This window comes from Sciurus vulgaris, assembly GCF_902686455.1.
Source record: "Sciurus vulgaris genome assembly, chromosome: 19".
NCBI lineage: Eukaryota > Metazoa > Chordata > Mammalia > Rodentia > Sciuridae > Sciurus > Sciurus vulgaris.
Genome location: NC_136480.1, coordinates 7,086,824 through 7,113,017, shown reverse-complemented (window position 1 = coordinate 7,113,017; position 26,194 = coordinate 7,086,824). Strand labels below are relative to the sequence as shown.

Sequence of the window (26,194 nt, the reverse complement as noted above, 5' to 3'; positions counted from 1 at the left end):
ACAGCCTGTTCTCAGTGGCTGCATAAGGATAGTTTTAACCCTCATATCTGTACATTGTTTTTTCACTTTCCTACAAAAAGCATCAAGAAAATTGGCTGTGAATAACTTGATTTTTTTTTTATCACATATGGTAATTGAAGCCTTCCAGGGTTCAGGAGCCCCTTCTAGCCCATTATTCATTCCATATTTTTAGTAACCTACTCTGATATCCTTAAACAATCAGGACAGAAAGTTCCAATATACATAGGAACTTAAGTCCCAACGTGTTCTGGGTGAAGTCTTTGATTTTTGTCTTCCTTATTTTACAGTGGGCTGAGAGATTATGTTTTGAGAGTTCTTTCTCATTCCCAGAATGTAACTTTCCCTCTAGCATTGAATATAGTAAGTGGTATACAGAGGGTATTCTGGCAGGTCTTGAGGACTTGGGTCACTGCTGGCTTCCATAGGGCAGGGTCTGGGGTTGCCTATCTCCTAGTGTGATGTCTCCCAGCATATCATAGGTTAAATATTTTTTTTAAAGAATCAACTGAATTGAGATTGTTACTTCACTTTTAGATGAGTGCCTGTACTTTTACAAAGGCATTTCTCAGCCAAGAGAGTCAGAGCCCTGAGTGAGTCATTGAGTCAGGATCAGAGGGTTAATCATAGCCCAGAAAAGGTGCCTGAGCCTGTTAGTTGATTCATAAGCCATATATCAGCTCTTGGGGGGAAATGGCCCAGATAAATCAAAGCCTGGCAATAATGAGCATATAAGCCCCAGAAAACAAAAACTGTAGATCTTGCTGAACTCCCAGGAAAAGGAAAAACAAAAACAAAAACAAAAACAACTTTCCTTCATCAGATTTTTGGACTTGAAGGTAGGGATTTTTGCAAGGACACGGTAAGCTCTGAATCAAGGACACCCTCCATCCAGTACTGGGAATTGAACCCACTGGCACTTTACCATTGAGCTACATCCTCATCCCTTTTTATTTTGAGCCTAGTTTGCCCAGGCTGGTCTCGAACTTGAGATTCCCCTATCTCAGCCTCCCAAGTGAATTTCATGACTATACCTGCTTCAAGGGCATTCTTGATTGGCATTTAACCTAAGGATAAAATAAAGGCATTGCAGTGCCCATGTCCCTCAAGAATTTCCTAGAGATCTATTGGGTGGGCGTTACATAAAATCAGTGCAGTTAGCTACACCTCCCTGCCCCTTTCCCCATCTTTATAGACATGTAAAAAGATTCACTTAGTATGTGCTATTGTTGTGGTTTCTTCTTTTTCACAAAAGCTTAAATATAAGATCACTCAATCCAGTTTTTATTCCTAGAGAAAATTATGAGGCAATTTCTTCTAGAAATTACAAGTCATTTAGCATACATTTGTCAAGTGACAGCTTTCCTAGGTGCTTTGGATTCAGTGTTGGAATAGATTAGTCCCTAATTGTACCTTACCAAGGAATAATCCTTAGGAAAAGAAATATTCTATCTTATTTAAATCTGGTCTCAAAATCTTCAAATAAATGCTGGAGGTTGCTTGTTATACTGCTCTGGATTGGTACCATTCAGCGCTTTGCCCATGTAAGATTTCATCCTTCACTCTTTGGAAAGGCCCCATGAGGCAGAGAACTGGCTCAGTCCCAGCCCACCCTCCCTAGTAACAGAAGGAACTAGAATGAACAGCAGTCTGTGTGGTGAAAGTGGAAGCACCAAAATCCATTATATAACCTACTAAAAGTTCTGCTTGAGTTCTCAAATAGTAAATCCTCTTGCTTGTGTCTATGTTTTCTGTCTTTTGACTTTCCTGCCTTGAAGATAGTGGCATCTTTCCCAGAGACAGGTTGTGAAGTGGGGATTCCGGTATCCTCTGACCTTGACCCTCTACAACACTCTAGTCTTAATTCTGAGCTCCTACTTCACAAAGAGTGTTAGATGATATGGTGGTTTTAGTGATGAAAGTGACCTGTATAGTGCACTCAAAGAACTTAGTCTGGTTAGGGAGATGGATTATGCACAAATGAAGCTAAATAAAAAGCAAGAACAGAAAGTCTCAGGACGCTTGTACAGGTAGAGGTAGGCTGGAGTAATGGAAAGGGCAGTGAACTTACCATTAGAAGACTCAGGTTCATGTGTTGTATCTTCATGAGTAAATGAACTTCTTTTGCCCTAGTTTTACTGATCTCAAAAAAAAAAAAAGTAATAATGATCTTGACCTTGTGTAACTCTCAAGGTCAAATGAGATATTATATGAAAACTTTGGAAACTACAAATTAAAATACAAACACAGGTAGAGAGTTGTCTTGTTCCATTTTACAGGTGAGGACAGATGAGGCATGGAGAGATGAAAAAGCTTGCTGAAAGTCTCCATGCATGTGATGAAAGCATAGGGACAAGATAGCATGACTTTTAAAAGTTTAGGTACAAAATAGCATGGCTTTCTTTTCTTTTCTCCCTTGTTCATAGACCTCATGTAATGTAAGACTGTTAGGTCACCAGTGTGCTGGTGGCTCCATATAAATGTCATTTGGCAGAATGTGGGGATGTTTATGGGTCCATACTTATTTCAAGCTAAGAATATTGGCTACAGAAATATACTATCTCCTTATTTGCTGGAGTTGGCAAAGGTTTAACACAGTGTGATCTAATAAAAATCTAATACACATAGCAAAATGTAAAATGTCAAATTTCCTAGTAGCCACAGTGAAAAAAAAAAAAGAAACAGGTGAAATTAATGATATATTTTATTTAACACAGTATGTTCAAAATATTATCTTTTTAACATTGTGATCAATATAAAAATCTCTGGCATTTTAAATTCTTTTCTCATTATATTTTCAAAATTGGGCATACATTTCCACTCACACACTTCCCTTTTGCACCAGTCACTCTTCAGGTGCTAAGGAGCCAGTGTGGCTGAGGGCTGCTGGAGTGGAAAGTGCAGCCTCTATAATCTCCATTTCCCCTTCCTTCTAGTTTTGGCTTTCTAACCTTTCCTCCTGTCTTCATTATTTTCTTTCAGTGGATCTGCCTATTTTCATTTCTTTAATCCCTAAAAAAATCCATCTTCTTTTCTGCCTCAGTGTAAGGTATCCTTCCTTGGTCAACTTTTTTAAAAAATATCTTCTCTATATATCTCTTTTCTATCTAGCTACTATTTGAAATCAGCTAGTATTTCCTGAACTATCCCTTTCTCCTTTTTGTGTGTGTGTGAACATTAAGCTGTTTTGAACTGAACTCCCATCTCACTTTATTTATCTGTCTACGAAATTTTGTGCTCCTGAAGGACAAGGATAGTGTCCTATTCGTTTCTGCAACCCCAGCAGCACAACAGTTTCTGACCTCAAGCAGAAATTTGATAAACTTTTAATAATTGAACAAAGAAAGAAACTATTCTTGGATCCCTCACCAGCATTTTTTTTTTTTTTTTTTTGGTCCCGGTCAACAGTGATTTTCCTCTTTTTGTCTTTAACAATAGTTTTTGCCACAGCTCTGTGCTTTTGTTATTTGTGGTTTTAATTATTTGCAGGAGAACATACAGCCAGAATTTTAAACCTATTCCATAGTTGTTTCTTCAGACCTTTCAGGTTGTCAGATTTATTTATGTATGTCAGGAAAGCCTTTGGGCTCTACTTGGAGGCTTGGTTACTTAACTGCTTACTTGTGATTTCTGATGTTTTTTCCAGGTACTTTCCCTCTCTTCCCTTTGTACCTGCCTTTGCTCTCTCCATGTGGACCTTCCCTGAAGTTCTTAGTGCAGTCAGCCCGGTTGTCCTGAAGGATCCCCCTGGTAGCAACTTACCACGAAACCACCAACTCAAAACTCCTGTTAGAAAGTACCCTGGAGATTCAGGTCCAGGGGTTTTTACATCTTTAAAATGAAAAGGATTTTTTAAAACAAAACTTTAGCTAGAACCCTATATATGAAACAGGTTAAAATGGAGCTACTTTTGTTGAAATGGGTTTGGGGCTTCCCCAGGGATACTCGGGGACTCCACAGAACATGATTAGGAAACACTGGTCTGGTTCAGCTCCTTCCAAGTACAAATGGGGAAACAGAGACCTGGAGAAACAACAGCAAGCTAGTGACAGGACCTGGACTAGAACCCAGGTTTCCTTTCCAGGTCAGTGTGCTCTTAACCACAACTTAATGTTCAGGGCTTCATTTCCCAAGGGGAGGAAACCGTAACAATGAGTCTTTTATTGTACTCCCCTAGATGAAATCTGACAGGGTCCACCTCTCCTTCCCCACTAGAAATTCAGGTTGGCCCCTCTTGTCATTGTTTTTCTCTGGGACCCAGGCTGGGGCTTGCCTTAGCCTTTGTTCTGTTCCCAGTTTTTGTGGTGCCAAGAAGGATAGGGAGAGAGCGGATTCAGGCAGGTCATGGTGGCACAGATGTTTCCTGTCCCTTGGCCAGTCTGGCTATGTGTTTCAGAGCAACCGAATGCCATGGCCAGGTGTGTTTTTCAGGGCCTTCCAAGCCCTTGGAGGTGGTAGGTGTTTATAACCGCAGTTTCCTCATTAACTTCTGTTTTTCACAGGCCTGCAGCCACTACCTGAGGGAATACATCTCCACCTGTCCTCTGGGAGTCATCCATCATCCAAAGCTCCCTGTGATCTGGCCATAACTTACCCCTGTAGTCTTATTTCCCAGTGTCACCTTCATGTACCTCTGTTTTCTCCCTGGGTGCTATGTTCTCTTCCCCCTTGCACCTCATCTTTCCAGAGCAAGCTTATACGCCACATTTCTCAGCTTCCACCCTGATGCCGTCTCCTGCTGTAGTACCGTAATGGCTTCACTTCAGTTTCCATCACTCCCTCCCTGCCTCATAGTCTGTGTGCAGCAGCCTTGCACATTCACGTTGTTCCTCACTCCTGTGCCTTTGCCTGTGCTGTCCATTTGTGGAGAATTTTTTGCTCCTACCCCTTACTTCACTTTTGTCCAGCTGACACCCACCTAAATTTAGGATGGGTTCAGATATCCTCCAGGATGTCTTCCCTTAACTCTCTATGCTGAGTTAGGTTCCCTTAGGATAGAATGTACCTGTCACCTTTTACTTACACAGTGTATTTACCTGTTTGCATCTAAGCCTCACCCTGTTTAGTCTCTCTAGAGAGATGATCTATGCCTTGTCTTTCTAGTTCTAACATCTAGCAACATCTCACTTACAGTAGGTGTTTAATAAATATTTGTGGAATGGATACATAGGTAATTTTTTATATTTTACATTTTTTGGCAGTTGTTTGTCTCCAATTAGATTATAAGCTCTGAGAACCAGGAAAAGGATGGCATATTACTCATCTTTTTGTCCCCCATAAAACCTGTTCAGAGTAAGTCTATCAGTCAGTGTTCTCCAGAGAGACTGAAACAATGGGAAAGATAGAGTCATTTTAAGAAATTGGATTTTAAGGAATTGATTGTGGGAGCTGGCAAGTTCAAATTCTAGAGGGAAGGCTGCAGACTGGGAACTCAGGCAAGAGGTAATACTATAGATGCAAGTGTAAAGTATTTAGGGTAAGTCAACAGGCTAGAAACTCAGGCAAAGTTTTTGTGTTCAAGTCTTGAGTTAAATCTCTTCTTCTCTGGGAAACTTCAGTTTTGCTGTTTAAGCCTTCAACTGATTAGATGAGCCTCATACACATTTTTTTTTTAGAGTAACTTTCTTCAAGTTAACCAATTATAGGAGTTAATCCCATCTAGAAAATACCTTCCTAACAACATCTCGACTAGTATTTGACCCAACAACTGGGCAACGTAGCCCTGCCAAATTGACACATAAAATTTAATCATCATGGTAAATAACTAATAAATGCTTGCTGAATTGAATTGAGGTACGCTTTTGAACTTTTATCTGCAGCTTAGAAAAAGAGAACAATCTTTCTTCTGTTGCCAGTGATAACCTGAACTCAGTAACCTGAAAATCTTCCACCACTAAACTCCTAACAATCTGAATAAAAAATAGTGTTTTTTGAAATACATAACTGAGCTTGCAGAAAAGTGAGGGGGTGTCCAGAGGTTGAAAATGAAGACAGACAGAATAATAAGCCTATAAGAGGATTTTTAAAATCAGGACTCTTGGGATGTCTGTCATTGTAACTGCAGAGCTTGGATGTTTAATACCCACACAGGATGGAAGAGATGATAACTTGAGTCTTTGCAAGACAGGAGTTAAAACTGAGACCCATAAGTGAGGGTTAGATCTTCAGTAAAACAGTAAATAGAAAATTTATATTCTTTCATTTATACATGCACACAAGAAAGTTGTCTATCTCAACTTTCCTCCGGAGAAAGAAAAATAAAAGAAATTCTCCCTTTTAAAATTCATAACCACAAATCTATCTTCACTTGGGTTTGAAGTTTAGATTTATACTGCCTAGGAGATCCAGGTCTCAGAATTTGAAAAAGTATGGCCAGCTAGTGATACCTTGGGGTGCTTAGCAGAAGAAAATACAAATCTTCTTAAGATAGTAAGAGATCTAGGCTGGGGATGTAGCTCAGTGGTAGAGTATGTGCTCAGCATTCATGAGACTCTGGCTTCACTTCCCAGTAGATGTGCACACATGCACACAAACACACACACACAGATGGCAAAAGATTTAAAGCTGTGAGGCGATTAAAATATCTGTACCATAAAATTAATATACTTTAAATTGTTAGGGACAGGAAAGAATTAAAAATTTGAGAAGGAACAAGACACCATAAACAAAATAAGGCCAATATGACAAATAGATTTCTAGAAATAAAAAAAATAGTCATTGAAATTAAAAGTGTAATGGCTATTTAAACAGGAGATTGGACACTGATGAAGATAAAATTGGTGAATAAGAAGGTAACACTAAGACAGGTATGGTGGCACATACCTGTAATTCCAACTATTCAGGAGACTAATCCAGGAGGGTCACAATTTGGGGACCAGCCTCAGTAACTTAGTGAGACTCTGTCTCAAAAAAAGAAATTTTTAAAAAACTGGGCTGTAGCTCAGTGGTAAAGCATCCCTGGATTTAATCTTTGGTACAAGGGAAAAAACCTAAGAACATAAAGTTAAAATTACCCATGATGCCTCTCAAAGAAACAAACAGAAGAATCTGAAAGCAAGGGTATGAGACATAGAGTATAGAATGAGAAGATTCAATATATGTCCAGTGGTAGTTCTAGAAGGAAAGACTAGATCAAATGGAAAAGAGGCAATATTCAGAAGTTATGAAGTTTTTCCCAATTGAAGAAAGACATTAGGAAGCACACCAAGTTCCAAGGATACATTAAATCCATGCTTAGACATACTAGAACTAAACTGCCAAACATCAAAGACAAGAGCATTCAAAGACAAAAGAAATATCCTACAAGGAATCACAATTAGATCAAGATGCAAGGGCAAAATATATAAAGGAATGAGATGCCCTCAAAAGCTGAGAGGAAAATAACAGTCTAGAATTTTCCAGTTAGTTAAACCTTCATTCAAAAGTGAAGATAAAATGGAGACAGTTTTAGACAGATAAGGACATCAAGTTTACATTTCATTGATCATTTCTGAAAGGATTTCACAGAAATGAATAATTCTTCAGGAAGTAGGAAGTAAATCCAAAAGGAAGTAATGACATGAAAAAAGCAATAACAAAGAAGTTGGTAAACAAGATACCAAGAGTAAAGGCAGATATGAAAACTAGTTTCTAGAAATGAAAGGTATAGTCATTGAAATTAAAAGGGTAAAACAAAAATCTTTGCAAAATAAAAAAATTTTAAAAATACCTTGAATGCAAGTCAAAAATATAACATTAAGAAGAGGCAAAGTTGTAGGAAAATGTAGACTAGAGCCACTTATATAAAACCTCAAAATAAGCAAAACAGTAGTATATAGTTATGGGTACATAAACATATGCGAAAATATATAAATACACACAAAGAAATGACAATTATTAATTCAGAATAGTTATCCCTGAGGAAGGAAGTAGAACAATGGGGTTGCAAAGGAATATGCAAGACATTTCAACAATGGATATTAATGGTATATTTCTTTTGTAAAATTTTGAAGAATATGTAGAAAAATATTATGATTTGACAAAGCCAGGTTGGTGAATAAACAAGTAATTGTTACATCATTCTTTGAATATTTCTGCATGCTTGAAATCTTTCTTCATTTACACAAGCAATGAACCTAACTTTGAGGAAATGTGTTTAGCTGACTGAGGATTCTAACTAATAAATTTTTGTTTGGCCACAGTGAGGCATGATATAAAGTGGTGGTATAAATGTAAACAGATTCTTCTGAATATGATTAAAATATACATACATTTAAAGAAGTAAACAAACTTGTATTTCTCCAAGGTCATGCTCTCCTAAGTGATAGTTTGCCCAAAAAGAGCTGTACTGAATAAAATCTCAGATTTGTCCAACTTCTTTTTAAAATTATTTTTATTTTCCTCAGTACTGGGGATTGAACCCAGGTGTGCTCTACCATTGAGCTACATCCCCAGCCCTTTAAATTTTTTTTAAAATTTTACTTACAAGGTTGCCCATGCTGGCCTCTAACTTTTTCTCCTGCCTCAGTCTTCTGATTAGCTGTGAGTACAGGTGTTTACCACTGCACCCAGCTAATAATCTACTGTACTTCTTTTAACACCAAATTATTTTTATTTTACTTTGTGTTGGAGCTAGGTGCAGTCTTGCCTTCCCCTGCCCACTACCTGATGCCTGGCATGTAGTTAGGTGAATAATAGGTGCCTAATCTAATGAATCTCTTTTGAATGACTAAATGAATGAGAGTTAAATATTTTTAAAGAATATATTTCATTATAGCAGCACTGAATAATAGATATTTTTTCAAAGAAATGTATTCAAACATAAGGAAAAAATGAACGAGGTTTTCAGGCTGATAAGTTTGGGTTGGTTTTTAAAAGTACTCTTTAGGGCTTACTGAATGTGAGAAATATTTTAGTTGATCATTACAAGTAGCTAAAAGGAAGGACAGAGTCACAAAGAGCTAGCACTTCATCATCTCTCTCAATTTCAGTATTAAGGCATATGTTCTGGGCTGAACTTGGTGTGGGGGAAAGACCATTGGATTGAGATGCCAGCATTTCTTCAGGGCTCCCACTGCATTATTTGGGGCCCCAGTTTCTCCTCCTATGGAAACAAGAGGATGGGATCAAAGGTCCATTTCTCCATTGGGAACCTGTGTGGTTCCACAGTGCTCAACCTAGGCACATCTGGGAACCTGTGGCATGACTCTTCCCGGACTGTGCCAGTTCTCTTCTCAGCCTGCCAAACTTCAGTATTGAATGCCTATTCTGGTGAATGATATCTCTGCCTGGATTGGTGCCAGCTGGAAAATTGTAGAGTGGAATGTGCCACCTGGGTTTGGATTTGGAAATCTGAAGTGTTATTGCCTTGAGATATAAGAATGTTTCTGCTGAACTGTGGTGGTGAGTGGGCTGATTATACCAAGCATGGCAGTTTGAACTTGGATCAGGAGAAGAGGACCAAGTCACTTTTGCTAGTGAGAACAGAATGTGGGGAGAACTCATCTGTTACCTTCTAGCAGTTTACTCTCTGAGCTGTGCACTGGTGATGCAGTATCACAGACAGAATGAATTCATCTGTGAAATGAAAAAGGAAGTTCCTTTGCACGTTCTTCTGTATTACCCAGCTGTTTATATTCCTTGTCATACTTGATCTCACAAGCACTCTTAATGGAAACCAGGTCCTCTCCATCCTGTCATATCATTTAGGGATTTCTGTCCATTGAATTCCAGTCTCTAATTTGGGAGAAGGTTGCCTTTGTTGCTCTAAAGTGACATCATGGTGGGATGGAAAGGGAACATGGCCTGCCTTAACCGTCCGTTAGGTCTCAAGCTAATCAAATCTTTCTTCTCTTGGTATCTGTTTCCCTGAAATGAAAATAAGAAAAAGGCCTCTAATCAAAATTTTCTTTCTAAGAAGGATAAAGGAATTTTGTGATCTTGTTAATTTGTTACATTATCGTGAGAATGAACTGTATAAGCACTTCAATAACTGGTATGTTAATTTGTACCTAGAAGAGTATATTAAGAGCTGGGGTACAGCTCAGTGGCAGAGTGCCTACCTTGCATACACCAGGCCCTGGATCTGATTCCCAGCACTGAAAAAAAAAAAGTACATTAAGATAGAGATGGCCATCACACATTGGAATAAATTATCATACTTTCAACTGTATTTATAAATGAATTTATTCACTGAAGTCAATAAATTCATTTTGTTTAAGCCGGGTATGGGATAGATACAGAGGCTACCATGACAACAAAGTCCTGCTGTAGCAGGACTTTGTTGTGTGTTGGCAGGGGATTGGGGGAAGGCAGGAAGAGATGAAGACAGAGAGAGAGAATCACACACAAGCCAGAAATGGCTTACACAGTTTTGAAGACTGAGAAGTCCCAAAATTTGCATTTGGCAAACTGGAGACCCAGGTAAACCAATGGGTACAGGTTTCAGTTCAAATCTAAAGGCAAGAGAAGACCAGTGTCCCAGCTTGACGACATTAGGCAGAGAAAGCGAATTCTTCTCTATTCCTTATTTTTGTCCCGTTCATGCCTTTAATGCAGTTAAGTGATGGCAACCCCATTGGGGAGGACAGTCTCCTTAGTCTAATGTTAGTCTTACCCAAAAACATCCTCACACATACCAAGATATAATGTTTGACCAAATATCTGTGTATCCCTTGACCTACTCAGGTTGTCACATAAACTCAACCATCATAGTTGTGCTTCAGATCAGGTTGTAATGGGCATGATGTTGCGGTGTTGGGGAGCAGGGGGAAGCATAACACATAGCAGGAGGCCTCTGAGGCAGCAGGGAGGAAGAGATATACGTAAGGGGGAAATGAGCTAGACGGTGTCTATTTAAAATGACAAGTCAGTGGGTTTCAGACTAGGCTTTCAAAAAAGAGAAACTGAGGCAGGAGGGGAGGATGGGGAAGATTTCATGAGGGAGGCAGACTTATTTTGAACCTTGAGAAATGTTAGGAGGGTGATTTACCAAGGCATAGGGTGGTAGCTGAATGGGAGGTGAAGTAGGACAGGGTCCCTGCATGTGACTTGTGCACATAGTTCACTGCACAAGGACATCTGACTGAGGAGACAGTGCAGGCTGGAATCCAGCCTCACATTCTGCTCACCAAGCCAAGTGCTCCAGTGCAGGAGTATGTCCTGTGCAGGCTCTCAAAGGAAAGGCCGCCTTTCTCTAATTCATAGAGAAACTCTGCAGCAGACTTATAGGAGGGAAAAAGTGGGGGATATGTTTTAAATAGAAGGGTGGAACCAGGTCCTGGAGAACATCGTCTTGAATTTAGACTGCTGCATAAGGATGGAAATGTGCAGCTTTGGTGGTGGTCAAGGGTTGTTGGTATGACTACTATGGAGGTAAACCTGGAGCTTTCTCAATGCTAGGAGCCTGGTTGTCTTGCATAAAATACATCCATGTCCTTTGATAATTGTATTTGCCTGATCTTTTTCCAATGCAAACTTTATAATTGATCCACTTTGTTCCAATATCAAATCAGCCCAACTTAATTTTATAAGCCAGTCATGGAAAGAGAATCTGTCCCATGACTCCAAAGCATTCTGTTCTGTAGCTCCACTATAATTACAGACAAATGCATCTAATCTTCCCATCATGTGTTCTCCAGAGTTAGAAAAATCTTTTTTACCCCATGTATTTGATAATCTTGTTATCTTGTGATACGGCATCATTTAATTATTCCCCAAAATAGATGTCTTCAGAAAATCAGCTCAGAAAGTGATTTGCTGTTCCCAACTGAAGTCACAGCTGGGTGTTTACTCAGAAATTAGTTTTTTTCAAAGCTTTGAGATTGCTGTTTTACTGAAGGGGTCTCATCTATCACATAAGGCTGTTGAAGCCCTTCTGCACATCACTTGAGGGAATTTCATCAACTCCACAAAAGGACTCAATGGGTATCCTGGTCTTCAAGCCCAGGATTCTATATCAGATTGATCCTGGTTGCCCTCTCTGATATTAGCTTCCAAACATCTACTTGTATTCGGTTCAATAATCCTGCAAACACATCCTCAGCCAGACAGTGGAATAAGCACTAGGAATACAAAAATGAGTAGAGCACACTCCCATCTAAAAAAGTATTCAGTCTCTAAATTTGATCATCAAAAGAGCTATAATTTGATTTCACTAGCTCCACCACCCACTACCTTCAAGCAAATCAGTTAATTCATTTGAGCCTCACTTTTCTATAAGATCAGTAACATTGAGGTAACATTCCTAGAAGAGGCACAAAATATTGTGAGAATGAATTTAGGTTTTTTGAGATAAGTGGCACTGTTTACAGTCAGAGTTCTCTTTTCTTCATAAGAAAAAAGGTGACCTTTATAACTGAGGGTCACCTTTGGGTCTATACAGACTGATGAGGACCATTCTTTTAGCTTTCCTAAAATCAGAGCCATTTCGTTGAATTCTGTGTTTCTCGGGACCACTTCTACCTTCCTCATGTCATTTGTGTTTAGACAAGTGGATATGATATACATGATTTCTTATTTCTTATAAAATAAAAAAACCCCACAGCTTATAGAATATGTTGGGTTTTCAGTAAACTCGCTGGTGCTAACTAACATTTTTTCACTTTTCACTCAGTCTTTTTAGGTTTTGCCTCTGGCATCTCAAAAGAATTATCATCATGAAACAATATTCTGTCATTCCAGGTTCCTTTACCAGGTTATAGTTGAGCGCTCTGGTTCATAATCCTCTGATAAAATTATTTCCCCTGATTGTGTTTTCTTACACTTAGTCACATTAAATCTCCTCTGCCACTTTTCTGCCCACGTCCACATCTTCCTTCAGTTTATCCCTAATCAGCTTGGCATTTTAATCCCTGGAATAGCTGAATGCCATCTGCAAACTTGGCAATTCCCCGTGCACTCTCTTCCAGATCATTTATGTGAATGTTGACTAAGATACCATGCAGCCTGCTCTCCATCTCAGCAGTGTCTTTGTTGCACAATGTTTGACTTAACAACTTAATCACTGAATTAATAATATCGAGAGCATTGCATTTATCGAGACACGTGCTAATGTCTTCCTGTTCTTTGTTTCTTATTCCGAATGCAGTTAGTTATCCATAACTGAAATATCTCCGTGTATTGGAAGAAAGTTTTAGGGTCTGTGAATTAGATTAACAAGTCTAAATTTGAGTGGAGAACCCCTTTTCTACAGTTAAGGCCCTTATCTATTGTTTTAGGTCTCATTGATATCTCTGTTCCAAAACATCTACAGAGGAAGTTCTATGCCCCTATCATTTCATTAAATCCTGTTTGTTTGTTTTCTTAATGTCACAGCCATTGCCCAGCTAGTTTCTAAGTTCCTCGGGCTAATTTTTTGAGTGATGAATTGAATTGTCAGGTAAGTGCTAGACAATAACTTTTGGTTTGCCACTTACCAGTAAAACAGCAAATCCTGAAATCTGGTTACTGCACAGTTCTCTGAGCTCTGATTCATTCCCTCAAGTCCCTTCCACTTCCAGACAAAGTGGACTCTCAGATCTTGGGCATACCTGACCATGTCACCTCCCTGCTTAAAATCTTTGAGAGTATCTTTGGAGATAGTTGGGAAAAGTTGAATATAGACTCAGTAAAGATGTTAATAAAACTATTATCCAGGTGCACTGACACATATGCCTGTGATCCCAGCAACTCAGGAAGCTGAGGCAGGAGAATCACAAGTTGGAGGCCAGCCTCAGCAACTTAGTGAGACTGTCTCAAAATAATAAAATGGGCTAGGGATGTAGCTCAGTGATAAAGCACCCCTGAGTTTAATCCACAGTACCAAAAAAGTAAAGAAAAAGAACTATTGTTAATTTTGTTTGGTGAAATAATGAAATGGTGCTTATATTTAAAAAGGCATTGCTCTAGACAAGGCAAGTCTCATGGAGATAGGTAGTAGATTAAAAGTTACTTGGATCTGGGGGAAGAAAAAAGGGTTTCTACTTGGAATGATGAAAAAGTTTTGAAAAATAGATGGTGGTGATGGTTGTGAATGTCCTTAATGCCACTGAATTGTATGCTTACACTGGTTAAATTGGCAAATTTTGTTTTATATGTTTTGCCACAATAAGAAAATAAAAAACAAGAAGTCCTTACCAGTTAGAGATAATACTTAAAAATGGACAGATGTGTGCTAATGACATTTAGGATTTGCTTTAAAATACTCAAACCACAGTCCTGACAATGAAAACAGAGAGGGCAATAGCTTTGCAAAGTGTTGATGATTATTGATGAAAAATGATTTCATAATAAAAAAGGTTTCAAAAATTTTTGGATACTGATCTTTAAGCCCAGACAGTAAGCCTGACTTTTGAGAGCCTCAGCCAGCACTGCTCAGCCCAAGGGAGCTGGACACCTGCAGTGCTCTGACCTCACGCTCAAGCCTCTGGGCCTTTGCCCTCATCTTTCAGGTCTGTGTCCTTCTTAGGTGGCAAATTCCTACTCTTCCTGAGACTGCCCCCTCACTTGGTTCCCATAGTACCCTATTCCTGTGTCCTCAGGCGATACCTTGTACTACAGTCTTTTATTGTCTCCCCACTAACACGCAAGGTCAAAGAAACTTACTTTCCAGATATGTCTTTCTAAGACATATGAAGCTGTGGTTGCTGCTGTCATTTTATGTGGGCAATTTAATTTTTTTTATTAGGAAGAGATTGAAAAGCAGAAATGTGAATAATAATTATAAATCTTAAGACTTAAAAGGGACCATAACATTTACCCATATTGACACTGGTCTTTTCTAGATTGTTTTCTCTACTTGGCAGCTGTTAATGCATTTTTATATTTCTGGCCTTACTACTGGGTGCTGTGTAAATTTTTACTGAGTGTACTGATAAACCATGGCCTTTCTTTCTTCAGGTTGCAAAAAGCTGGCAATTCAGCTTCGGGTATGTGTGTAAAACACATTTTTTTTGGAAGAGTGCAATAATTAAACTTGGGTCATAGGATTTTTGCTTTGTTTTGTTTCTGTGGTGCGAGGGATCAAACCCAGAGCCTGTGTGTGTTTGCCAAGCATTCTACCACTGAGCTATGCCCTGGTCTCCAAGCACGGTTTTTCAGAGCAGGAAACAAGTACTTGGAGGATATCCCTGAGCTGGTGGAGTCTGTGATCATTAGTGCATGGGTGAGCCGACTGCGGTGGAGTGTCTGTATATGTCTTGCCAGTGGGTGGCAGCAGGCGCTTACAAACTCCCCAAAACAGGCAGGCTTGGATTTACCCTCCCAGTGTAAGGTGGGAACTAGGAATCCCCTGTTATTTCCAGTTTATCTTCTAACTTCTTGAAACCACAAAATGCTTGGTCGAAAGAGAGAGACCTGAGTTATAGCCAGTGAGAGCCAAATGCTAAGCACACTGTTAGAGACAGATGTCCAAACTAGTGCTCGGGATGCACTGGGCGTGATACCAAGGCTCCAGGTCTCCCTAACTGCCTTTGGGAGTCTGTGGATGCGCTGTCAGCGCTTTCATCCTCTAGCTTGAGGTTTGTTCTTTGCACACTTTAGTCACCTAGGGAGGATTTGTACTCTAGCCTGTTTAGGGTCCTTTAGCTCCAGTGTAGTTGGAGGCTAAGAACAGATTGTTTTATGGAGGATAGGGAAGAAAGGACATGACAGTCTGGGACTAGCATCTTTGAGGAGAGAGAAGACAGCGGGGCCTACAGACGCACTCAGTCCCAAGAATGGCCTCTTCGGTTTCTATACTAGTAGCCCAGCCAAATCACTCCCAACATCTCCAGTCAATAAACAAGTCTTGCTTGTGAAGTATACCACTCTGTGAAGAATTTGGAAATTTATAGATACAATGATTATATTTGTATAGGCTCAGAGCATATAATCAAATAGAAGGACATAATTAGTATTTAAAAACCAAAATATTCTGGAAAATCCAAGACTCTCATATGGGATGGTCCGAGGGCGGCACTGGGGAGGAGGTCAGATTATTAGATAACTGACTTTAGAAGGTGGTGTCAGGTGATGATGCTGTCAGCCCAACATGAGCAGACAATAAATACAATGGAAGTTCAGAAAAGAAAGAGGCCGTGTTGGCTGAAGTAATAGTAAAACAGCATAAATGTCCGCTGCCTTTTGCTAACAGGACTTCATATTTCCAAACTACTTTAGAATTTCCAAAACACATCCATGTCATCTGATTTCATTCTCTCCTCAGCAATCTATGAGCCTGATATTATTAAATGGGATAAAACTAAAACATTTATAGTAGTGTTTACTGCATGGGTGAGTTCTCACTATTATTATTAAAGTTATCACTACCCACCCCCACTTTTGAGATGAGCTCTTTCACTATGTTGCCCAGGCTGACCTCAAAGTCCTGGGCTCAAGTGATCCTACCACCTCAGCCTCCTGATTTGCAGGTACCAGAGAATATGCCCCTGTGTCCAGCTTTAACTCTGTTTTACACATGAGGAAACTAAGACTCAGAGAAGCAGTTATTTGCCAAAGTCACACAGCTGAGAATGGTGGTAGTAGGCCTGAATTCAATTCTCTGGCTACTGTTTCTAGAACTTACTCTACATTGTCCCACACATAGGAGGGAGTACTTAAGATGAGTTTGCCTGGCTTGGCCAAGTTTTGAGATGGTATCAGCACAGAAGTTTCTGAAATCATGCTCTTCAGCGTCACAAGCCCTGGTTGGGAACTGCATAGGAAATGACAAAGGCATTCTCATCCTTGAGTAACAAGAGTTAAATCTAGAAGCTTCTACTCATTTTAGCAATAAGGGGAGATGGTTCATTACATGGTCCATCAAGGAAGCTGCAAGCCATTAAACCTGCATAGGTCCTCAGCTGCTAGGCTTGTTAAGAAAATGTCACAATAGGGGGAAATTGACAACACAGGCACTACAGATATTTTTAGTCAGTGTTTCAAGGATGTACATCTTGGGTTCTGTTTAGGGTTGAGCACACTGGAATGAATTTTAGATTTATTTTACAAGACTACCAATCAGAAAGTCAATATTAAGCACCTACTCTGTTCTCATCTTATGGCAAGGGACTGTGTGGGAAAACTAAGGGAGGTGAAGTGCATTTCCCAAACTTTTGAACACTGATGAGAGTGATATGATCTTTTTCTTAGGTGGGGGGCAGTTTGATAATTCTTTAAAAACTATAATTATCTCTTTCTTGAAGAAGCAATTCCTCAAGGTATTATTTATCCTATGGTGGCATTTTAAAATGTAAACCAGACACTGATGTTATAGCTCAGTGGTAGAATGCTTGCCTATCATGCGCATAGGCCCTGGGCTGGATCCCCAGTACCAAAACCAAACAAACAAACCATTGTAGCACTATTTTTAATGGCAGTATCAAGAATCTATGGACCTAAATGTTTGTCAATAAATATTGGCTAAATTACTGTATGCCCTTTAAATGGAATTTCATGCAACTATTACAAAGAAAGGTCCATTGGTATGTGCTGGAAGCATATCTCTAAGATATATTTTTAATTTCCAAAAAATGAACATTTCATAAGAACTCTTGTAGCATGATGCCATTTGTGCATATTTGAAGCATATATGCATACATTTATATCCACACTCCCACCCCGACCCGTTCACCAGAGAGCTATGCCTGTAACCAATAATGGGGAGTGTGTGTGATACAAGAATAATGGGAAAAGAGAACATTTAAAATTTTACCCTTTTATGTAATTTTGAAGATAAATATAGATAGATAGATAGATAGATAGATAGATAGATAGATAGATAGATAGATAGAATGGCTTAACCATACGATGCACCATTTTTTGCCTAAGACAGAAAAGGGCACACCCAGGATTCATTCACACGCTAGACTGATTTCAGAGCCCATCCTCTGGATCCCAACACACTGTCTTTGACTGGTGCTCTTTTAGTATCAGGAAAGACTTCTGTCGTTTGCTAGCAAGTTCTAGAATTTTTCATGTAGATGCCTGGCATCAAATTATCCAAGGGCCAGAAGCTATGAGAATGTGCTCATTCTCCAGAAGAGGGCTCTGTGCCCCGTCTGCCTGCCATCTTGGCTCTTTTGCTCTAAGATTGTGGCTCAGCCAAGAGAGGTCAGTGACCTTGGGCCAGGAAACACAAACTAAGATTTCCAGCAGGACAAATTACCTTAAGGAAAAGGCATTAGGATAGCTGGGGTGGGGGTGGAGGGGAGGCATGAAAACAGTTTCACTAGCCAACTTGGTCAATAGGCAGGTGCAGGAAGTGGCAGATAAACCCAGCCAGGATCTATAAATATACTTCAATATCAGTGTTTAAACCCACGAAATAGATGAGTGAATTAGAAAACTTGGCAGCATGTGAGCATCTAGTTATAAGTCCTTAGTTCTAGGCTCAACTCCTATGAACTTTTCTATGACTCGGGCATATTATTTATTCTGGGTTTCAATTGTCCCAGCATCAAATGGACAGCACTGTCTCTCCTGGCTTCTTCACAGAGTTGTATCAGTAAGTCAAGGAATGTGCTTTTGAAAATGCAAGTCTTTATACAAAATGAAAGGTTATTGTTAATATCTCTGAGACTTATCTCACAGGAGAGCTATTCTGAGACAGGAAGATAGGAGGAAACATCAGAAAGGCATTCTGATAGCACTGTAAACAGACCTCAACCCATGAAAGAAAGTGACCTTGTGGGTCATTTGCTCCATTTCTTCCTTTTTCTGGACATCTTAGGCTGAGATCTATGGAGCAGTGATAGTGCCATGCATAGACAGCTTAGTACCCAAAGGGATGGCACCCACTACGGTCCCCTGCGCGAGGGGCTCGCTGAACTGTGAATGTTGATCACGGTCCTGGAAGCAAGCTGATGTGAAGCTGAGTAAGGAACTGGGGCAGAGGTGGGAGGGATGGACTTCAGTGATCCAGCTTGAGGACTGCTGAGTGCCTCAGAGGAGCAATTTCAGGGTGGCCAGGGACTTGGATAGGACAAATGACAACTTCCTAGAACAGGCTGTTCCAGAATCCATAGAGAAAAGGAAATAGCCTGGCCTCGTCCTGGGTAAGTTGACAGGAACCAGGCTAGGAAGTATTTGTAGTGGGATGACTAGTGTTCATAACATCAAGTCCATTTTGAATGGAAGAAGGGAAATGGGAAAAAAAAAAGTACACCACACATGGCAAGTCAGTTTTCATACTGTGGGAGAAAAGATGGAAAGAAGAAATCAGCAGAGGGAGACAGTGCTATGCTCTGTGGCGGCCACCAGACGAGAGTCCCACAGGCTTGGGTATGCATACCAGCTCCACCACTGACTTGCTGAATAACTTTCACTATGCTGTTTTCCCCCTCTGAATCTTGGTTTTCTTGATTTTAAAATTAAGACCTGTCTCCCTATCTCATTACTTCTTATGAGAATCAAATTAAATAGTCTTGAAAACAACTAGCATGTAATTCCTAGAACGCAATGCCCAATAAATGTTGGTTTATTTCTTTATTTTGGAAAGAAATTCCCATAAAATTTCTAAGGAAACATTTCAAGAACTTGTAAAGCAAGCCTGATCTAGCTAATGAGTACAGTGTGGAAAGGCCCTTTGTACAAGTGGAGAACTATCCTAAATGGGCAAAGATTTTATAGGGAGGGTGGGTTAGAGGCAAGATAAGATTGAATATAAATGGAGACATCCACAAAGTCTGCTTATGAGGGACTGTGATGCCATTAATACATTAATTTGAGGTTCCTTTAGGTCCAAGACAAATTAGGTATCATGTACGGGATAACTCAACTTGACTTTTTTTTTTTTTTTTTTTTTGATTACTCAGAAGTATAGCATAAATTTTATGTCCATTTGTAGTAGCTCTCCTCAGTTGCCTCCTCTCCTTGTATAAATGTGAAGAGATGAAGCATTATTACCAGTTTTACCAAAAACTAAAAATCCACAGATGGAAAACAGCTAGGAAATCAGAATGAAACAAAGGATCAAAAGATAAGGAAACCATAGAGATGTCTAACATTGACCTAGTCTTACCAAGAGTAACATTGAGCAAATTTTTATTTCTAGATTCTTGTAACCAAATACCAAGGATATTATCATAAAATCTCAAAAGCTGAGAGTAAAAGGGTGCTTTGGGAAATATTACAGGCGGGTAACTTGAGGCCAAGTGACAAGTGGTTTGCTTGAGAGCTTATGACGATCCAGTAGCAGGGACAGTCTCGTTCTGAGATCCAGTCTGCCATAGTCCTCTTCTTTGTGAGAGTAAATGTCTGACTCCAAACACTTGTACAAAACTAATTTGTGTGGGTTTTTTCCTTTCTCCAGGGCCAAGTGCTTTCGGGGCAAAAAAGTCCTTGGAGATTATGATATCAAGGTGGAACAGGTAACCAGCCCAAAGCCCCAAATTGCCTCTGTGACATCACCATTCCCTTTGGCATCCCGAAGTGAACCCTCTAGTACTGCCAAGTGGAGTGCAGTGTCCGTCATGGACGTCTGGGCTCTCCAGCTCCTCTCTGCATACTTTCCCCAGGGCTTTCCTGTCTCTGAAGCACAGTCCTGAAGGCTGCTCCTTTTTATTTCTTTGATTTGTTTTTATGGTTCCAATGTTGGGACAGAGCAAACATTATGGCTCTTAGGGCCACCTGCAGTACATGGTTCCCAGGCCGAGGAAGATCTTAGAGGAATGTCTTCCTAGGTATTGGCCATACCTCCATGTCCTTAGTGGCAGTGTATTCCTGGGTAGGCACATGTGGACCATTCAGGTGTGCTGACCCTGGGCCTGAAGCTAACTTCAGAGGGAACTTAGAAAAGAGCCCCCCTTTGTTTTAATACAGGGGAGTCCTAAAAGGTACATTTTCCACCTTCCTCTAACCCTTGCTCCATGGTAAGTAGATGATCAAGTCCATTTGGGAGGAGGGGGATGTCCAGTTTAAATAATCTGTATATTTTCTAGGTAATGATAGAAGTTATTCCTCATTCATTGCACAGTGTTATAGATAATAGAGCAGTTTCTGTTATTGCATTCAGATCTTAAAACACCTTATTAGATAGGCAAGGTTGATCAACATTATTTCCATTTAGTAGATGGAGGAAACTGAATCCCAGGCAGGACAAATAATTCACTTAATATCTTACGCAGCTAGTTGGGGGAAGAGCAGAACTAAAGCCCAGTTACCTAAACTAAAATCTAGTGCTTTTATGTTGAAACTGGAGAAAGGGAACATTTGTCCTATTCATTCCCTCATTGTTGAGAGGAGGCACAAAGGATGCCAGGATGGGAGTCAGAAGACCCAAGTTTTGTTCCTGTTTCTTCCAACGAGAAGTTTTGTTTGTCCGGTTTCCTCCTTTGGGTAAATGAGGATAATGATTTCTGTCCCACTTGCCTCATGGGCTTGCTGTGAGAATTGGATGAAATTGGTAAGGAAAAACGCTTTGAAAACTATAAATCAGTGTTTGGTGGTGGGGCTGCTGCTGCTGCCACTGCTGCTGCTCTTTGGAGACTTGGCAGAGTCAGGACCATGTACTTATATCCCTACTGTTATTTTCCAGGCGGAATTTTCAGAGCTCAACTTGGTGGCCCATGCAGATGGGACCTACGCTGTGGATATGCAGGTGCTGAGGAACGGCACGAAGGTTGTCCGGTAAAAGCCTTTCTGTCCTCGGGGTCACTGTCACTGTCTCCATTCTGACTCAAAGAGATGGTTTCCAAGCCAAGTGTTAGTGTGAGATAGCAGAGCTGCGTGTGGTGCAGAGAACTCCATGATGTGTGTGGCGTGGAAGAGGCAGAGAAGGCAGTACTCCTGCCTTTTGATGTTCTCAGGTCTCTGGTAGAGAAAGCACCCTCAAGCTTCAAGGACTCAGTGCTCACTTAGAGGTAACTGACTTCCTACTAGGGCTCCTGCCCCACCTTCAGTCACTGCACATCTATACTCTCTCTGTAGAGTTTTCCCCTGGAAAACTAGGTTCCACGTCTTTATAAAAAGTTTGAAAGCATCTAGTTCAACTTTCCATTTTATGTTGATTTGCTTTGTTTCACCCAGTGAGTTGGTGGCAGAGCCCTGTGTTCTTTGCGAGTTCTTTTGACTCTCAGCCCTGTGTTCTTTTTATATTTCTCCTTTCTGGGAACTCATGTCTAATAGAAAAACCTCAGATTGTGGGTGGAAGAAAATTAGCAATTATTGAACACTTCCATGTCAGGCGATGTGCTGGGTTCCTTATAGATGGGAGGTTTTCTTACACACAACAGTTCTTTGAAGGAGGCAATGAAAATGCAGATGGTGGGGAATGGTTTCCACAGTGTCCATCCAGGAGCTCAGTGTGGTTTCACATTTTCAAAAATCAGTCCTGTTCTAGGAGTCCTGTTCTAGCTCAGCTTCTTTTGCATCTCAGTCTGCTTCCAGTGTCCAAGAGGATCTGGGTCAGTGACAGGAAAGGCCAGACTCGGGGTGTCTAGGACCTATCAACAGGAAACGTGAGTGTATACATTCTGGAGACTAAAGAGAAGACAGAACTGTCCATCTAGGTGAGAAGCAAGTTCAGTTTGGTCCTACAACAGAGAATGGATGGGATCCTCCAACTGGAAGTAGAGTGTGTCATGTAGATACACACACACAAGCAGGTAGTGACAGAAAGGTGCAGTAGCAGGGCAGCAGAAGGGAACTGACAAGAATAAGGCAGGGCCCTTCCGAGTGCCGGTGTAGGAATTCAGGGTCTGGCCCCGCGTCTAGAGCTCCATTCCTCTAAGTATAATATAAGGTTGGAGTTTGATCTCAGGTATTCAGCTGGAGGCTTCCAGTGTCTGACAGGATCTAGGTCAGTGACAGAAAAGGCCTAACAACAGATCCCAGAACTGAGAACAAGGTCACAGCAGCTCAAGCAGATGTCATGCTGACATGCTAAGTCCCTGAGCGACTGAGAACTCCTTCAACCCCCACTACTGAGGCCTGATCTCTGAGTTTGGGTGGGGCTGAGTCTGTAGGTGTGGGGTTGGATGAGTGCCTGGGCAGAGAACCAGGTAGGTCATTGCACATGGTGTGAAACTGCTGAGCCTTGGAGTCGCGGGGGTGGATGCTGCCATAGATCGTCTCTCTGGGAAGGTTTCTGAGGCTAGGGCATGAAGACAGAGCCTTGGTCCTGTGCAGCAGCTGTGGCTAGGCATTTTGCTGGCTAGAGGTGAAACAAGGAGCTTTCCCATGCCTCAGAACATTCTGTATTCTCAGTGCTTCCTGCAGCCGTTGCTCAACCTCAGTTCTGCAAAAAATATTTGCACCCCTCCCTAGCGTCCGCTTTGGAAGAATACCATCGGGAAGTTTGGCATCTGTTCTCAGCCAGCCTGGCCCCTTGCTCTCCTGGGGACCTTATGAGGGCATTGCCTATTTTAAGGAGCAGCTGTAACGAGTCTGAACAGGACACTGAGATCAGACCTGATGGCAGCGTGCTTTAGGCAGCTTCATGTGTCGTCTTCAGGGTCTTCCGTGTCCTGCCTTGAGCACCAACTTTGGAAACAGGGGGAATCTCACTTAATTTGTGAATATTTAAAATTGTTTCTTCCCTCCTGAAGCTATTTATGCTTAGTCCAAAGGAGTAAGAGGATTTCAGAAATCTATTTCTCAAATCTTTGAAAAATTCTGTAATATTTCATTTCCCTGCCCAGAAAGGAATAATAGTAATAAAATGAGGGTCTTGGACTAGATGGTCCCTAACACCTGTTCTCGGACTTGGGCTTTGGACATGGGAGACAAGATAATGTATGAGATGAGGAAAACCTGCCTCTGCATTCTTACCAGGTCCTTCCGGCCAGACTTTGTGCTCATCCGGCAGCATGCTTTTGGCATGGCAGAGAATGAGGACTTCCGCCACTTGATTATTGGAATGCAGTATGCAGGCCTCCCCAGCATTAACTCTCTGGAATCCATTTACAACTTCTGTGACAAGCCATGGGTGGTAAGTGAGGCTCTTCTTCCCCTCAGGTAGAAGGGGGAGACCTAGATCCTGCATCTCCCAGTCTCCCAGGAGGGACTCTAGTGCTCCACTGGTAGGCACCAGCTGAGAGGATAAAGGGCCCTAGCTGGGCCATGGGGTAGGGCAGGTCATCACAACAATATGTGACCACCCGTCACAGGTTGGGCACCTTTGCTGCAGAGTGAAACTTTGGTTTCTTAATGAAGCGGTACAGATATTCTATGAAGAAATCCTTACAGTTCTGTAGGCTATGCCCCTGACCATGGTGGCAATGAGAAAAAATGCCTATTTCTTGTCTTTTAGAATGAATAGACTAACTACTAGAGAGGCCTGAGCCCTGTGAGACCAAGGAAATGGTCCAGCTCAAAGGGGTGTTAGTGACAAAGTCCCATCAAGTGTCTCAACAATCTTAGAGTGAGATTTATCCATATTCATATGAATCAGTCACATATGTGAACAGTAGGTGTCCTTTGAGATCATCAAATCTGACCACTTCACTGTGGGGATGTGAAAATGAAGAAGATAGAGTATAAAATCACTTATTACAGGGTGCCAGCCTCTGAGATTTCCCTGAGTTAATATTCTTTAATCTTCATGATAACCTTATAAGGAAAATAACATCATCATCATTTTTTTTTTAATGAAAAAAAAAAAAAAAAAGACCCAGAAAGGATTAAGTAACTTTCCAAAGTTATAGAGCCAGAATTTGTCTAGATCACACTGCCTCTCACACAGATGGGGCTACTCTGTGAGGCAAAGCTGGTCTGGTTTTCTCTTCCAAAGCATTGGAAAGAGCATTTGAAACTTGTAAGCAGAAAAAAGGAGCATGTGAGGTTGACAGGGAGAGTGACATGTGGTTGCTACTGGGGCACTCTGGCCTCCACTCTGACCCTGAGGGGGCCCAGCTCCTCTACTTGTTAGCTCTCCTGCTCCAGCCGGACCATCTCTGAAAGAAATGCCTGCCCCTGATCACATCTTCTTCATCTTCATGTTTTACAAAAATCAGATTTCAGCTGCCACATACATGACTGCCAAGGTTCCTGGCACTGGTGGTTAATTGTGAAGTTTCGGAACCCCAAGCCTCTTCACTATTCAGAGAGCTGGAGTCTGGGGAAGTTGGTTGACCAAACAGGTCCATCACCTCTGCTCTTGATCTTCTTTCACACCTGATCTGACAGCTTTCCTGTTCCCCTGGATGCCAGGAGGCCTTACAGTGAGCAAAGGAGCGGGTTGGGCTCCCGAGCTCCACTTGTTAAGCCTTTCTGTGTGTGTGGCTGCAGGTCTGGAATCCTGGAGTTCTGCAGAAACCGGCTGAAGGGGTTGTGTCTTTCATCCCAGAAGAGCACATGAGACCTTTAGCAAGTGTTTTTTCTGGGTATCTCCCCTTTCTCCTCAGTCACATGGGCTTCCTCATGTACTTATGCCCTAATCTCCCTGCACTGCATCCCCAGGATTTGTCAGAAGTTGGCTGACAGGCTGATGCCACCATTATCAGCTTTTTCTGGGTAATTTCACTACTTATCAGCTCTCTGACTATGTCCTGGTTTCTTTGTCTACGAACTGGGATTAATCGTATTACCTGCTTCTCTTTTACCAGCCTGGTTGTTATAGTCTCCTAATATCTGAAACCTCATAAAGAAACTAGTTCCCTATTTTCTTTACCTAAACTGTGGCAGAGGCCAGCAATGGAACAGAGAGAGCCTGGCTCTGGGATCTGGGATCTGGTGAGGGGTCACACTCTCACCCATTCACCATCCCAGCACATTGCCTTTGGCACTGCATGAGAACAGCAGAACTCCCTGGCCACATACCAAGTATTCCCTTCAGTTTGACTAAGCAGCTGCCACACAGATGACATTTTAATATTGTTCTCTGCCTGTTAATAGAAGTGGACAAATTTGGTGACTGAGGGGGAGGGTCCCTTTGAGATGATGACTTTGGCTCATGTTTCTAAATTTCTTACTCTGCTCTGGATGTCAGGAGAGGCCGCCAGTGGGTTGACAAAGGCGCTGCCTTGCACATGTGAACACATCCGCTGTCTCTGAAATTGTCAGGGCAGGCCACTGGAGTTTCAGAAGCAGAAATGGGGCTTTCAATGAAAGCAGAATTCCAGAGAAAGTAAGAATGCCACCACCCCTTATTGCTCTAAATTTATCTGAATTCCTGTCAGTCTTTCTGGTTTGTTTCCGTCTCCTCTCCTCCCTCTTCTCTCCTCTCCTCTCCTCTCCAGTGCTGTGAATGGAACCCAGGGCCTCACACATGCCAGGCAAGCACTCTACCACTGAATCCCTA

General features: G+C 41.2%; 1 protein-coding gene across 1 annotated transcript in view; it reads left to right on the top strand.

Annotated features, from left to right (window-relative positions):
- SYN2 (synapsin II) overlaps positions 1–26,194 on the top strand; it is a 143,852-nt gene that overhangs the window by 79,317 nt on the left and 38,341 nt on the right. The window contains exons 2-4 of the mRNA XM_079122571.1: positions 20,267–20,324; positions 21,491–21,582; positions 23,728–23,884. Coding sequence (XP_078978697.1) covers positions 20,267–20,324; positions 21,491–21,582; positions 23,728–23,884 — 307 coding nt within the window. The remainder of the gene's footprint in view (positions 1–20,266; positions 20,325–21,490; positions 21,583–23,727; positions 23,885–26,194) is intronic.